This window comes from Xenopus laevis, chromosome 2S (assembly GCF_017654675.1).
Source record: "Xenopus laevis strain J_2021 chromosome 2S, Xenopus_laevis_v10.1, whole genome shotgun sequence".
Classification (NCBI taxonomy): domain Eukaryota; kingdom Metazoa; phylum Chordata; class Amphibia; order Anura; family Pipidae; genus Xenopus; species Xenopus laevis.
This window is the reverse complement of record NC_054374.1, coordinates 65629457-65646758: the sequence shown is the minus strand read 5'-3', so window position 1 is coordinate 65646758 and position 17302 is coordinate 65629457. Positions and strand designations below refer to the sequence as shown.

The window sequence follows — 17302 nt, the reverse complement described above, 5'->3', positions numbered from 1 at the left end:
TGCTAGCCTGGGGATGCCTTGAGCTGGTACAGAACCCCAAGACTTTGGGGCAGATTTACTAAGGCTTAAATGGTAAATTCAAATCAAAACTCACAATTTTGAATTTAAAACCACCAACTCGAATTTGAATGTGAGATTTGTCACACCTCGACCCAGGAAACAGCTCTAATTCGATACGTTGCCACCTAAAACCTGCCGAGTTCATGTAGAAGTCAATGTCAGAGGTCAGTTCAACCATTTGATGATGTTAATAGCCTACCTAACATTTCAAGTTTTTTTCAGAGGAAAACTCGATTCGAATTATATTCAAATTTTCGGGATGTTTCTATTCGATCAAATTTTAGACGTTCAAGTTTTTTCATAAATAGTCTCCTATTTGAGTTGAGTACATTGAGTTTATTAGAGTTAAAAAAATTCACATAACTAAAATTCAACCTTTGGAAAATAGCCCCCCTAAATGTGCAACATCTGTACCCTAGTTCTCTTTTAAATGCCATAATTTCTTTGCAATTTCAGCCTTTTATTAAGTGCCTGTTGAGCACAAAATTTGTAAAAGGCTTTGCCAGAGATGTTACCTGAAATATAGATTTGAGCCATGACTTTTTGTTTCCTTTGCTTCCCAATCTGCATCAGAACTGATTATTTATCAGTGCTACAGCTTGTGCTATTATAGCTGTGTGATTCTAAACTGATGGACAAGAGGAATAAGTCTCTTCTTTCTGATCCTTCTCGCAGTCAGGAAAAAGCATGACTCAGACACTGACCATTTATGAATTCAAACTAAAAGTTTTTTGACAGATGTGACCTCACCTCTGCAGCAGAAATACATTATTAGAAAAATAGGGGAATCTAGGGCAACAGTTCTGACATCATGGACTTCACAGGATTAGCGCTGTTATAATATTGTGTTATAGTAAACCCAGATTCTATGGTACAGCAATATTGACCTATCCCTTTGCTAGGAGTTTTTTCAGTAATTTTATTATATGCAAAAAAAAATAAATGGAAAACTATTTCTTTCATGCATTTGCAGATATGTATGACCAAGTGCTGAAGTTTGGGGCCTACATTGTGGATGGTTTGCGTGAATACCGCCAGCCAGTGTTGGTATACATTCCACCTCAGGCTGAACTGAGAGGAGGCTCATGGGTAGTAATTGATCCCACAATAAACCCAAGGCACATGGAAATGTATGCTGACAAAGAAAGCAGGTACAGCATATCATAACCTTTAATAATTTTATAGATATCTTTGCAAAAAAAATTTGTAGCTGCTAAAATCTGCTTCCAATATACTATATTTTAAGTTTAAAATCCCAAAAATTGTTACCTCTGAAGGTAGGTAGAGTTATTACAATGATTGTTTGATTTTGCAGAGGGGGTGTCTTGGAACCAGAAGGAACAGTAGAAATCAAATTTAGAAGAAAGGATTTGATTAAGACTATGCGTCGAGTTGATCCTGTCTACATTCACTTGGCAGAAAAATTAGGTAGGTTTTTTTGCTTACATATTAATGTTTTGTTATTGGGCCCAATTGTTTATTCGTCTTATTTGTCATTCTTTCTTCCAGTTTCAAAGCATCCCTGCTTTTCCTTTACATTCCCTTTACCATACATGTTTTTTTTACTTCATTTTATATATTATTTTGTTCCAAACCACATTATCTTGCCTTCTTTAGCTTCATACATTTTAACTCTGCAAAAGAACTAAGATAAAAATGGGAGAACCATTATCTGGGCTGCTGGGTGTATGTGAGCAATGTTTTTGATAAACATGGCCCCTAGACCGTTCAGCACTGTTAACCACTTCATCTGTTCCACTTATGTTTTTTGGCAACACTGTTAGTGCAGGTATTGAGAAGGGAGATCGCACAAAACAGAGACTTGCATATTTTTTTCTGGTGTTTCTTTCTGGCCAATTTAAAATTTGTCAAAGTTGGTCATCTTCTGGATCACTGCCCTTTTATATTTCACGCACTCCATTTGCCACAAACAAGCCGCGGGGCCGAGGTTCATGCTGACTCCAGCAGAAAAAGGGAGAGCTCCATTTATCTTCCGCTGCCTGCTGAATTTCTGCTCATTAACCGGGGGGTTCACTGTTTCTTTTAACCCCCTAAGAGCCTATCATGCACTTAGTCAAGGACAGTATAGAGCAGCGTTTATATTTTTTATATTAATATTGGTTTCATATTTATTATAAGAAATCTCAATCCAAAATCCTACTTAAAATGTGTGTGTACAAATTAGATTTTTTGCAAAGATTTAATTATATTTAGATTAATGTTATATATTTTTGTACATCTTGTTATAGGTAAGCATGAATTTGAAATTGGGGATTCTTGTAGTTACTACTTACAGTCAAAATACAGAAAAATATAATAATTGAAATAAAACACACTTTCATTGTTAACTAATATTAACACACACAATGTTTTAGGCAATGGCTTTTGTTTTTGGCATTTGGACATTTTTGAAGGAAGCGTCTTTGCATCAAAAATTCAGGCTTATTGGCCGTTAAAAATCTCCTATGTAGTAAACTGAATGCAAAAGCTATTTACTACACTTTGCTTCAATCAGGCAAATGTAGGAGACTGACTGGAGCATAATGAACACAAACAGGAATGCCTTTATGGATGAAATACAGATATTGCATTATTGAGGTCAGCAATCTGTTGTTCAGCCATAGTCCCAAAAATTTCTGGAACAGCAAATAAATGTTCATCCCATATACTGTATCTTCCTAATTGCCACCAAGGCTGGGCTTCCATGAATACCTAGTAGAGCTAAAATACATTCTCCCCAAATAACATTCTAATTGGCCTTCAAGCTGCTACTGATCAGGGCCCCAATTGACACCAGTCTGACAGTTTTGGAACCCCTATACTAAAATATAACACAAATAGAATGTAAAAAACCTAATTAAACGGTGTCTTATTAAATGAGAAAAAAATTATAAAAATGCTTTAAATGTAGAAAGAAATAAGTTAGATGAGTGATTGTGGAGATGTCAGGAATAGTGCAGCACAGTCTGTTCAGTTCACTTACATCTCTCTCAGCCCTAGTAGAGCTTACAATCCAGTCTCACTATCACACCGTGGGACATACATGAGACTACATACATTTTATTAGGAGGCTGTTAAACCTACCAGTGTATACTTGGACTGTTAGAGAAAACTCACACAATTCAGATGGGAGAATGAAGGTGTAGATTAGAAACTGAAAAAATTCTGGAACGACTAGGGAGGAAAGATGGGGCAAAATGTAACCTGAAAAGAAATAAACAGAACACAAGCAGCGCTGATTAATTTTCCAAAACTGATGATAATCCCAATTATTGAACATATAAACGTTTTCCTGACTAATATTTGTTCATTCTGTATGTATTTATTATTATTTTGTTTACATCTGGAAAATGATATAACTGTTTGAAGCAGCAGTTCTGTACAACATTGCAAAATTGTAACTGGAGCTATACAGTTAGTTAGTTTAAATATTTCAACTTCAACTATAGTACAATTAAAAGGGGAATATACTGTAGATACCTGTATTTGAAGGATATTAAGGACTCTTTTTTAGGGTACCCCTAATTCTAGACACATTATATGACAAGTACATGATTTCTTTGCGACATGAAAGAAATTCTATTCTATCTATTCTATCACTGAAAACATTTTTTTTTTTTTTTTTCAAATCATATCAGGTATTAGGGCTGCACTGAAATCTTTTTTTTAAAAAACAAACAGAATTTTTTATATTTAATTTTGAAATCTGACATAGGGCTAGATATGTTGTTCGTTTCCTAGGTGCGCTCATGTGATGTCCTCTGATAAACTTCAGTCACTCTTTACTGCTGCACTACAAGTTGAAGTGATACCACTTCCCTCCCTTTACTCCTAGCAGCAACAGGGAAGGTAACCAAATACCAGCTCCGTGACATAGGACAACAGCCCCCTGGTAGATAATAATCCAAGTCCCACTGGGACTCCTTCAGTTACATTGAGTAAGAAAAACAATAGCATATCTGAAAACCGTTACATTACAATTATTTGTAATGTAAACAGTGTATTTAAAAAAATAAAAACAACACCGTAAAAATCATGCAGAATCCCTTTAAGAAGGCTGGGAGAGTAAAAAGTATACAGATGTAAATTACATATAATTTTTGTCAATTACTATGTTTACTGTAGTGTTCCCCACATTAGGGGACCACTACAGGAGGAGAATATGTATGGGGGGTCCCATTACTAACTAAATATGCAATTAAAGGGTGAGATGACTGAAAATAGAGTATTTTTGCACTTAAATCACTCCATCGCCATATTTAAATCTCTATCACTGTAATAAAAATGAACTGAGTATTTGTAAAGCATATCTATCAAACTTCACAGACTTAAATTAGTTTCAATAAATTCACAAGTTAATTGTTCTGTTTTAATAAGGCAATTTCTCTGTTTCCCAGTATGTATACATATCACAAAATTCAGCCACAGTGCTTCACTTTCTAGATATAATTAGAGATAATATGGCCAGTCTGCCCTTCACCCTCTCAGTAACGTATACATCTGTAGTTTAATATAATAAAATGTTTTTGTTTCCCCAATGAAGGATTGGGGAAAGGAGTTTGTAGGCATGCAGGGTTATGAATGTGTTAATTTTCTTTTCTTGTATAGTCTAGCTGCAGCATTTAATCCAAGGCAGTATGTTCAGCAACTGTCCATTTTTATGCAGTTGCGAAGGAGACCTGTGATAAAATGCCTCAGTCATTTTGTCTAAACTGTTAAGCTAGCCATATTTAAGAAAAAGCCGTTTACTACTAAATGTTATGAGAACATATGATTCATGGCGGCACTGGGCCATTTCCAATGGCAGAAACTTTATTAAACCCTGCCTGAACCCTGACATGCTTGCAGGTTGTAATCAGAGAAGGGCACAGGGAATATTACTGCATCTCTGGCAGGCTTGTAGAAGAGTGCAGATATGGGCTGTCACTGGCATACCACCATGTTCCCTTTTTAAAGGCGCACAAATCAATAGGACTAAGACAATTCTATTTTTTTCCGTTCCTCCACAGCCATTATTTTTAGCTTTGGAGGGAACATAAATTGATATTTGAGATAAGAGCATGGTGCAGGACGGGCCCTTCTGTAGATTTATTACATTTGCTTTTTTTCTTATTAGCCTAGAAGTGAATCCTCCCCTCTAGTATATATAAAATTAAGCTGCAGACATTGAGCAAAAAAAAAAAAACCACAATATATTATTGTGATGATCATATTTCAGAAAATAATGTGTAGATTTTCCTGCTTGGAGTTTGTTAGGCAGGAGTCAAAATGAGCACTATTTCCTTGTGACCTTGGGCAGATTCCCCTTTTTCTCCTGAATCGCTAGAGGTACAAATCACTTGACACATAAAGGAAAATTTACACTTAGATGTAATAATAATCCAATCAAGAAATTACATTTTGCTGACAACATTTCATTATTTGATATATTTCTGCTTGCAACAGGGAAATGAGTATGGGCTAAGATGCTCATTTAAATTCATAAATATGTTTATAAGGTGTCACATGAACGCTGGTACATCTGTAGACATTATCAGGTCTGAATTTACATTCTTTGCCACCCTAGGCCATTTTATAGCGAACCCTCCCTACATTTCTTACATTACCTACATTTCTTAACACTATCCAGAGAGGTTTTCACAAACAACAGCTGGAATGTGATATTATAACAGATTTTACTACAAAGGAAAATGATATATCAGATATTCAGCATGTATACCTTTCCACAAAATGTTTAAGCCCATGCTCAGGCTTAAAGGAACAGTAACACCCAAAACTTAAAGTGTATCAAGGTAATTCAAATATAAGCTGGAAAAAAGGAGAAAAGGCACAGGAGATATCAGATAGCAGATAAGCTTTGTAGAATAGAATGGTGTTTTTACCAGGCTTATCTATTATCTGCTATGTATCCTGTGCCCTTTCTACTTGTTCCAGCTTGAATGGCTGTCCCCATGGCTACACAACAGCTTGTTTATATGAACTATAGTAGAGTTTCTGAACCAAGCACAGACCTGTTATTAGGGCAGGGCAGTACAATTTATTTTAATCACTTTGATACACTTTAATGTTTTTATGTTACTGTTTCTTTAAGTGGTTTCTGACTCCATCATCAGCACATATTTATACAGTACCAGTACATTGAAGAAAAATCTGTTTATAACAAACAAGGGTCTTAAAATAACAGATAAGGGATACAGAATTTAAAGGTTCACAATAATGCTCACATGAGCTACCCTTTTCGTTTCGCCAACGCCCATTAAAGTCTATGGGCGTCAAAAAAATTATATCGCGCGGCGAAATTTTTTTGACGCGTGTCTTTTTATTTTGACGCACAACGCCATACAAGTCTATGGGCGTCATTTTTTCGGCAAAACAAGGCGAAAAAATTTGCCCATCCCTACTCACAAATGTGAAATGCAAATTATGTACATAGGTGCCAGTTACAAAGCCATTCACTAAGGTGATTGTGTCTTCATATGCTCCTTTGTGCAGTGCATGTATTTGACCATTCTGTCTGCTTAAATGTTTACAAAACTCCAAGATTCCCAGGTGCCCGTAAGCCTTGAAATGATCAGCTTTCACGCATTTGTCTTTTTTTGCAGACAGGATATTTTTTGAAAGCACTCCATCAGCATTAACAACTTATTTTTAGTTGAATTCACGTTATGGTTTTACTTTGCGTGTTTTAGGTCTTTACAGAGGTGTAGATCACCATAAGTCTTGGTCTGATGAAAAAAAAAAAATTTTATTTCAATACACAACAGTGATTAAGTAGTAGTTGCTGATAAAAGCAGTATGTGTGTGTGTATGTGTATGTATTATTTAAATTATTTAAATAAACATTGACTTAATAAATCAATATTCATTTTCACTAAGTGTCCCATGAGTTTACTATATTGATGCCTATTTTTTCTAGGAGGCACCTGGACTATTATATATTTTGTTGTGAGTGTGTCACGCTACTTACTTTCTTTCTTTGACCTTCACAGACAGGGGTGCAGCAGCCAGCAGGTTACCAGGGCCGTCAAAAAGCTGCTCCTGGTAACTTAAACAGCCGAAATTAAGATTTTTAAATCGGAATTCTGACTCTTCTAGTGCAGAGAGCGCAATTGCTGCACTAGTGATGTGCCCCTCAACCTGCTCTGGCGCCGGCTGCAAGGGGGGGCGGCATCTGAAAAGCTGCATCAGGGCGGCAAAGACCCCTGAAATGCCCCTGTACAAAGACATACTTTTGCACAAAAAGACACTAGAGTATTTTTTTTAGCACTCCACTACATGTATCTCTATTTTGCCTTAGTCTTCAGAATGAAGAATTGACCCCATTCAGAAATACACAACAAAATCAACGTTTACCTTTTGAAAAAAAGATAATATGTCATATGATAAAGAATGATTTTCCTTTCCTGAAAGATTTTGTAGTCAGAACCAACAAAAGTCATTCTTAGGTGCTTAATTGCACAGAGATTAACGATTGATCGTGAGCTTTCTACTTCCAATAGAGCAGGGAGGGCCAAGTACTCCTGACAAACAATCAATGAGTGGATAATCACTTCTGATCTCCTCTTCTCCATCCACACTTAACGGCAATAGAGTGCAGAAGTCAGAAATCTTTATAAGCGCTGTTTTTAAATTAAGCAGAAACCCGTCATTGACATATTTGTTAATATCTTCAAACCCAATGATAGAGTTGAATGGTTTGCAGGCCATATTGTTTGATATGTCTAATTGTATTGTATTGTATCAAAGGTACATCCTTAAGTGTTTTGTTCCAAATCATTATATAATCCTCTTACATACTGTAATGGCCAGGTTTTGGCCTCCAACTAAATTTCTTATTTATCAGTCATTTTTAAGTAAACACGCCTAAGCAATAAAACTGTATTTTAAACATATATTTTCTCAAACCATAATTTCTTCATTAAAGGGACAAAAATCTATTTTGAAAATGTTTTTAAGTAAAATGAGAAAAGAATGAAACTGCATATAATACACAAAAGCCACGAATATCCTGTAAATTATATCCTTATAAACGGTGAGTTCTGATATCATCAATTATAAACGGTGAGTTCTGATGTCATTTCTGTCACATGACTCAATGAAACTTGTGTATTATAATAAATAAAGTACCCCCAGTTGCAAAATATGAGGATATTAGAAGTTACCTTGGAGTTCCATGACCTGTATAAAAACACTCTGTGTAACTGTGTAACATATTCATTATTTCAGGCACACCAGAAATCAGTTCTGCTGATCGCAAAGAACTTGAGACCAAACTGAAGGAGAGGGAAGAATTTCTGCTACCTATCTACCACCAAGTGGCTGTTCAGTTTGCAGACTTGCATGACACCCCAGGCAGAATGCAGGAAAAGGGAGTTATTACAGTAAGTTTTACATGCCAGCCCTTGCCATGCCCTCATTCATCCAGCCAGATCCAAACCCTGTTCCCCTTTTCCCATATTTGAGAAGACCCAAAAAACTGGACAATCGTGTGAAACGCAGATCAGTTGGTTCTCCATAAAAATTACTGGAGGATTAGACAGAAACATAAAGGTTCAGTACCCCTATCTACATTATACCAACAGTTAATAAAAGCTAAAATAATACAATTAATACAATTAAATAATAAAGCTAAACTACGACTTTATATATTGATTGCATTTTTTTTATCTACTGATGTTTGTCACTAGAAAATTGAAGATTCTAAAAGGCTGTCCTGAGGACAATGACATAATATCTGAATATGATTTGTTGTTTTTTTTTTTTCTATCAGGATATCATTGAGTGGAAGACATCACGCACATTTTTCTATTGGAGACTAAGGAGACTGCTTTTGGAAAATGTTGCCAAAAAGAAGATTTACAGTGCAAATCCTGAACTTACAGATGGTCAGATACAGGCTATGCTTAGGCGATGGTTTGTAGAAGTAGAAGGAACTGTGAAGGTAAGGAATGTTGTATCATATGATCTAAGAATGCCTTATGTTAGTAATGGCACTATGGTAGAATGCAGTATTTGAATTGCCTAAATAGATAGTACCAGTGTATAGAGTCTATCAGGTGATTCTGCCCTTTAAATGTCTGTTTCCCTGCAAGTGGTATTCTGAGTTGGCAAACAAATGACAATCCACACTGTTTAAACAGCATATATACAATCTACAGTACAGACACTCTGTAACATGTGAATGAATTGTAGCAGGAAACTGTCATTTACAGTAAATACTGGCCATTTTCCTGCAAGCACAATTGCCAATTCCGTTGGACTGTTCACACTGTAATAGTGTAGACTAGAGGAATCTGAAATTGTAGAATCTATAATGGTGGAAAGTAGGATTGTTTCCCTGCAGAGCAGATAGGAACTGTCTGAAGTTTCCTATCCACAGCAGTCAGAGCAAGTACAACAAAGGGGGAATTTCACTGCATACAGTCAGGTTTCTTATAAAAACAGTACACATTTTTTAATTAAAATATATTGGATAGATTTCTTTTTCATTAAAGAAAGTAAAAATGGGATTTTAATTGTTTGAATTTACATCCCCTTTAAAGGCATGTACTGCTCTAAATTGCCTATGATTGCCTGTAAATACATACAAAGTGCGTCTTTTGGCCCCAGAAACATATTTGTGTAGATTTTATGGCTGAAATCCACCCCATGTGTTCTGCGGTAGGCCACTTTCAGCATTCATGGGCAATTAAGGGAGATCTTGGCATTTTCCCAGTGTGCGATGGTGTGTGTGCAATTAACCTAAAGAAAGTAGCAAAGAGAACCTGTGCCTTTATTTTCAAACCAGTCTATAGATCTCCTTAGCACTTACACTTACCAGATCCTAAATGATTCACAATTTTAAGAACAGCAAAAGAGAATTCCCTGTGTTTCCCACAGCAGAACTGTGTACCAATACATATACATATATACAATACATATACAGGTATAGGACCTTTTATCCAGAATGCTCAGGACCTGAGGGTTTCCGGATAATGGATCTTTCCATGATTTGGATCTACATACCTTAAATCTTTAAATTAACCCAATAGGCTGTTTTTTCTTCTAACACGGATGAATTATATCTTAGTTGGGATCAAGTACAAGGAACTGTGTTAATATTACATGTAAAAAAGGAAATAATTATTTTTAAAATTTAGATAAAATGGAGTCTATGGGAAGGCCTTTCTGTATTTCTGAGCTTTCTGTATGACTGGTACCTGTAGTTAATGAATGATAGATGAGTTTTTTTTCTAATGAATGGGTGGCAATCTGTGCAAAACAATCATATTTAGTTTATTTAATATTTAAATTATTTTTTAAGTATGATATCCAAATTACAGAAAGACCCCTTATTCGGAAACTGCCAGGTTCAGAGCATTCTGAAAAACAGGTCCTATATCTGTATCAAAATATATTCTTCTTAGTTGTAGTTACGGATATGGCTAAACCTAGAAGCTCTAGCCCTTGTTTTTATAAAGATCCTTCTTATTACTATAAGTAAAAAACATTCTCTGCTAAATTCTTTTTCACCTGTGGACCATTGAGTTGAGGATGGAAGTATTATGAGTAGTAATCCATTGTGTGAATTTTTCAGCCAGCATTTAGCTAGTGCCATAGTCCCGATATTGCCAGGATGTTGCTGTGTCAGCGAGGAATTGTAACAGAGATAAGTGGGCAATCACGGATTAGTTGACAGAATGATATATCTTGTCCACACAATCACCCATCAACAATTATCAATTATCTCCAACCAAAGTCATGATGGTACCTTGGAATCCTGGGTTCTCTTTTTACATAGAGTTCATTTTTTGCAGCAATGCCGTGCTTCCAAACAGTGGACATGCAATGTATGCTGATCTATTGTGCAGTAATTGTAAAATATATTAATACACACATACGTATGATTTGCATTTACTCTGCTCTATAAAGGTATATGGCACACATTCTAAACAACAGTCTTTATGTGTGCAGATGCACCCATGTTTGCTTTAAAGGAGAAGGAAAGCTTCGGAGGCATTTTATTGCCAATAGATTAGCTGCAATAGTGCAAGCTGGAATGCTATATTTATTCTGTAGAATGTTTTACCATATCTGAGTAAAAAGCTCTAGAAACTCTGTTTGTTTAGCATAGGAGCTGCAGTATAAACATGGTGTGACATCACTTCCTGCCTGAGTCTCTCCCTGCTCTGGGCTCAGATTACAGTAGAGAAGGGAGGGGTGGGGGAGAGGAGCAAACTGAGCATGCTCTTGCCCAGGGCAATGAGGTGTAAGTTGAAGGCAGGAAGTCTGATACGGAAGCCCATGAGTACACAATAGAAGGAAAGAAATGCAGTGTTTCTTTTGACAGGGGACCTATAGCAGCACTACTTTGGGGGTTTACTGGTATATTTAGATGGACCTTTCTGATAAGGCTTACTTAGTTTTAGCCTTTCCTTCTCCTTTAAAGAGGCCTCATTTGGACACACTAATGCAAATTCTTTCTTGCCTACAATTTTTTCAGTGCTTTTTGTATATCATCCATAATTCTGGAGCTTGTCCTGATAAAGGTCCATCAGCAGAACTAAAACACCAGAATATTTTTGAGAGCCCGAGAGTCTACCAAAGAATATACAAACCAAAATTCTTTTTTTAAAACTACAAAATAACTTTACATTTTAACAATACATTTCATAAAACGTAAAAAAACACAATTTTAACAGGAAAGAAATTTTGACCTTTAACAAATATGCTTCTTAGCCTAGTTTTTAACTGAAAAAATAAATAAATAAATATATATATATATATATATATATATATATATATATACTGTATATATATATATATATATATATATATATATATATATATATATATATATATATATATATATAAATAAATAAATAAATAAAAACATAACATTACAAATATCTGAGCAAAGCTCTTTTCAATGTACAATACTATATATAAATAAAGCTATGAATGGAAAGAGGATGTGGGAAAAGTAAGTGCACATACCTCCCAACATTTTGGAAAAAGAAGGAGTTACAAAAAAGAATTGCTGGAAATAGAAGGAGTAACAAAAAAGAATTGCTGCGTGGAGCGCAGCAAAAAAAATTTTGACCATGCTAATTTTTGTGGCTACACCGTCTTATTACCATGTTAATTTACAAAATTTCGCAAAATTTTGGTTATGAAAGCAAGAACACATTTCTGTGGTTTTTTTGTGTTATTACAGTTTTGCTAATGAAGGTGAATTGCAAGTGCAAGTCACAGTTTCCCCAAGAGACTTGCTTACTGTATCTTAAATTGTTACAATTGTTTATTTGCTTATATTAAATTGTTACAAATGTATCTAAGTGCACCTGCCGTGTTTTCTGGGCTCTCTGCCAAAAGCCAATTAAGTTAGAAACTTTTTTTCTGGCTGTTCAGCACAGGAGATCAAAGAGAAAGTCCGGATATTTCAGTAATAATTCAGTACTGTCTCATGAAAAACGGGACAGTTGGGAGGGATGAGTGTGGTAAGGGTAGTGGATTTCACTTTTCTAAAGCTTTGTTTTCAGACAAACATGCAATGACTGGATGTCTAACATAATAGCCAGAACACTACTTACTGCTTTGCAGCTCTCTTGGTTTCCACTGGCACCAGGCAGTAACCAATCATTGACTTGATGGGAGGCCAAATGGGCCACAACTGTTTGCTTTTGAATCTGAGCTGAATGCTAAGGATCAATTGCAAACTCACTGAACAGATATGTATCATGTACCCCTCCTTCAAGTCGCTGACTGTATGTATGTATGTTGTGTTCTTGCTGTTATATTAGACATACAGTCACTCCAGCCTTTATAAATTACATTTTTGGCTAATTAACTATATTATAAACATTTTTTATTTTGCACAGCCTATCTATTTACCCAGTTTTTATTTTTACACTGAACTGTTCCTTTAATAGCATTGTCCACAAAATGGTGCTTCCCTGCTTGCTATGATTGAGAATTCCCAGACTGTAGGAAAACAAGATTTAAATAATGTACAGTATATAGTGTAAGTTAAGTTGTATTTTTTCTTGACAAACACAATTAAAAATAATTTGGAAATATTTCTTTGGGAAATAGGCCCCCAGAGTTCATAAAGCGCCAGGCTTCCAGAATTGTCCCTTCTGTATGGGTGCCCTGAAACTGTCCATAAAGCACTACATGGTACACAAGAAAGTTCCTGGGCACACAGTCTCTCAGTTCATGCTCCAGTGCATCAAGCAAGGCCTGTGCAAATAAGCAATTCCATATGCCACACCAAAACATTTGTCATCCTCTGGTAACTGCAAGAAAAGCAGCTACTGCAAATCATATGGAGTGGTTGTCTGTAAAATTGTTAACCTATAGCCTATATATACACAGCAATTGTGCAGCTGTGAGGCAAATGTATTCAGAAGAAACTAAAAAGCAAGAATTCTTTACATTTCATTAGCTGCTGCTTCCCCAAAAACAACTACAAAAGATTGACATATCTGTGAGATGAACTAAAAACATGCAACATGTCGGAAGCTCCTAATAAAGTTTGTAGCTGTTTCTGTACCTTGTCAATTCTAACGTACGTCCCATGGGGAGATTAGCATCTTTTACTTTTATATGGTCCAACAGAGGAGTCGTTGTTAATGGGGCAAATAATCTTTTATGCTACATAGGAAACAATGTAACCCATTTCTAGATATCTATAAGTAGCATCTACTAATTTACCTACAGTGCACTATAAATTTCTAGTGGCCTTCATTCAAGGACAATCTTAAATACCAAATGAGAATTTATTGTAAATTTCTTCCAAGTTGTTTCAGGCTGGGCCCACCTGCCTCTTTCTTATACAGTCATGTCTCTTGAAGCAATTTAATCATTATTCCAATTCCAAATGTGTAGGCATCCTCAGAAGAGAATTCATGTTTTTTGCTCTTTTTAAGAAGAAAATATTAGTTTCAATCATTTTCACACTGGTTCACCTGCTACAATTTCAGTTTTTACCAGTCAATATGAAACCCAATCTTAAGATACAGGCTCACAACTCTGCATTAGGTGGATGAATCTGGAAAGAGTAGGAAATAGCGGGGTGTGTGAGTGAGAGATTTTTTTTTTCCTTTTTAGTACTGTCTGCATGTGTTTAGGAGCTTGTGTCTTGTTAGCTAATACATTACACCAATCAGGGCAAGTTATCTTAAGCTACAATTAATCTGCTCCCTGGCATATGTTGATAGGAAAGCATCATGCTGTTTCTTAATTAAAAGCAAACGGATTAAAAATGATTAATAACAGTATTAAATATTCACCCAAACTAAAAGCATTGGGATTCCTGGATAAATCTTACTTTGTTCAGGATTTTAAAGCAAGAGTAGTTTTGCTTGAATGTTTCTCCTTTTTTGTGATTAGTTTATTTTAAACACATAAAATTTTTTTCTTGTTGATATATTAGTGGGTGACTGGTCTGTCACTAGAATGATAAGACAAAATGCTTTTCTAGTTATCATAATATAATGTGCGTTACTTATCAGTCACATATCTGTTTCCATGAAAAGACTGTAACTAATACGTATTTATTAAGCTTGTATATAACTGAACAGAAAATATAAGAAATGGATTTTTAAATAAATCAAAAATCAAAATACTGTGTTATTCAGTAGAAGGGAAATTGCCTTCACCCGATAGTTCTTCTATGAACCCCAAGCTATTGCTGTGGATTAAACCCAGGATAATGCAGTTGTATATCACCATTTTTGTGTATGTCTGGTTTAAATATTAGATAATACTCAAAATAATACAAAACCCCTTGAAATCATTGACAGAGAAATTTAACATAATAGGCCACAGTAGAAATTATAGAAATAAAACCATTTTATAATCTCTGTCCATTGTCTAACCTTCTCTCTAGAACAGACAATCGCATACCTCCCAACTGTCCCGTTTTAAACTAAACAGCCAGAAAAAGATACAAAATTTCTAAAACCTAATTGGCTTTTGGCAGAAAACCCAGAATATGTGGCAGCTGCACTTACATGCTTTTGTAAGAATGTAAGATAAGTCCAGATTCTATCCAGATAGTTTTGAGCATGCCATGTTAGCCTTTCTTAATTCCACTATGGTCAATTTCATTAGGAGGCAGTTAATCTGTTTGTGTTTTTGGAGTGTTGGAGGAAACTGAGACACAAAGAATTTAAATACAGTAAACTCCTGCTGAAAGCCAGCAGTGCTAATTATTGTATCTTATACAAGTATCTAGAACACTATATTTATTTTGTAGAATACTTTACCATACCTGAGTAAACAGCTCTAGAAGCTTTCTCTGTTTGTTTAGGATAGCAGCTGCAGTATTAGCTTGTTGTGACATCACTTCCTGCCTGAGTCTCTCCCTGCTCAGTTATAGCTCTGGGCTCAGATTACAGCAGAGAAGGGAGGTAGGGGGGAAGAGGAGCAAACTGAGCATGCTCACGCCCGGGGCAAGGAGGTTTAAGCTGAAGGCAGGAAGTCTGATACAGAAGCCCATGTGTACACAATAGAAGGAAAGAAATACAGTGTTTCTTTTGACAGAGGACTTAAAGCAGCATTACTTTGAGGGTTTACTGGTGTATTTATGTAGACCTTTCTGAAAAAGCATATTTAGTTGTAATCTTTCCTTCTCCTTTAAAACGATAAAGGCATATCAGTATAACAGGGAGTATCCCCTATAGGTTTATGTAGCTTCACCAAACAAACTCAAGTGTTCGGAATCACATGTTTTTGGAGCAAACTTTTGGCTTTGTTGCAGGTGACCCATACAGCCAGTGCCAACCTTAATAAATCTAGACTTACTGCTTAATTGTACTTACTTTTGTCTCTGTCATGTTTTATGATGTTGTACTGCAATAAATAAATACATTAAGATTAGGTGATGCCACTTTTACTCTGCTGTATCCTTTGGTATAATAGTACAGACTGTACGATTATATAGCGTACAAGGTTTTGTAGCTTTCAACCTCTCTAGCTCTCATTTGCAATTTAAAATTTAGTTTATATTTTAAAATCACACAATAAAAAATAAGTAGCACAGAATAAAAAGCTTGCATTTATACATTTATTTTAAATAAAATCTTTGACTTGGAGAATTGGGACAAAATAATGGACCTTAAAGACAGAGGCATTCGGTGCTTTTTGCCATCTGTGTTGCAGAATAACTCTATCCATTCTTCTCTAAACTAGTGTCCCTGGTTTATATCACATATCGGCACAGAGAGATAATGTATGCAAAGCTCCCCAGACTACAATATTCTGCATTGCAATAGCTTTATGATGTAGTTAATCACAACGGCTCACTATGGAATTGTACTGTATGAATGGTTAGACATTGCATGCAAATCCAGGCACAAATATTTTCCTAGTTGAGGAGGATTTGCTAGTTGGTATAAACATTGGTTTCCTCTGGCATTAATAAAATGAATACACTTAGGAAGAGATAGCTGAGCTTTCCTAAAAGGTTTCTGCCGCATCATCAGTTATAATGCTTCTGTGCTGTTCGCTTCTGCTTTCCTGAGAATTTGAGACTATCTTGCTTATCCACTCTTGCAAGTGCAAAGAATAAAATAAAGTGAAAGAAAACTCAAAAGTCACACATGTTTTGCAAATCAAAACCACACACTGAGGTTTGGGTGGAAAAATGACTTCCAGTGATACTTCTGTTTGTGCCTGCCTTCTCCATATACCATGTTTTACTAAAATTGCCTTTGCTCCTCACGCTCAACTTTTACTTTTTTAAAGGAGAAGGAAAGGCTTTGTGCACTTGGGGGTTGCCGAATGTTAGGCATCCGCAAGTGATTGTATTGACTTACCTCATACTCTGGGCCGGTGCTCCTATCAGAAAACTGCACCGGCCTGGGGTTATACCAGTCAGCGATTCTCTTCAGTCTTCCTCATTCCTTTGCGTGGCTGCGCATGCGCAGTAGAACGAAAAGCCAAACTTTAACAAAAAAGTCGGCTATTCCGTTCAACTGCGCATACATTTGCCACAGGAAATTTGAAGCCGGAAAAAGATCGATCCGTGGTGCTTACTGGTATAGCCCTGGGCCGGTGCAGTTTTCTGCTGATAGGAGCACCGGCCCGGGATTTCAGGTAAGTCAATACACACATTACAAATGACTAGTTGTATAGTATTCTCCAGGTCTTGTAGCCTTTTAAAAAAAATGGCAGGTGGTGTTCACTGGATTGGAGCTAGAGAGCAAATATCTGTCTTGTTCCTCATTTATTGTGTTGCATTGCAGTTTTATAAGAT

General features: G+C 35.9%; 1 protein-coding gene across 5 annotated transcripts in view; it reads left to right on the top strand.

Moving 5' to 3' along the window:
• acaca.S (acetyl-CoA carboxylase alpha S homeolog) overlaps positions 1-17302 on the top strand; it is a 232533-nt gene that overhangs the window by 200956 nt on the left and 14275 nt on the right. For all 5 annotated transcript variants that reach the window (XM_018249417.2, XM_018249415.2, XM_018249416.2 and 2 more), the window contains 4 exons: positions 1034-1211; positions 1376-1488; positions 8287-8441; positions 8831-9001. In XM_018249417.2, the coding sequence (XP_018104906.1) occupies positions 1034-1211; positions 1376-1488; positions 8287-8441; positions 8831-9001 (617 nt within the window). The remainder of the gene's footprint in view (positions 1-1033; positions 1212-1375; positions 1489-8286; positions 8442-8830; positions 9002-17302) is intronic.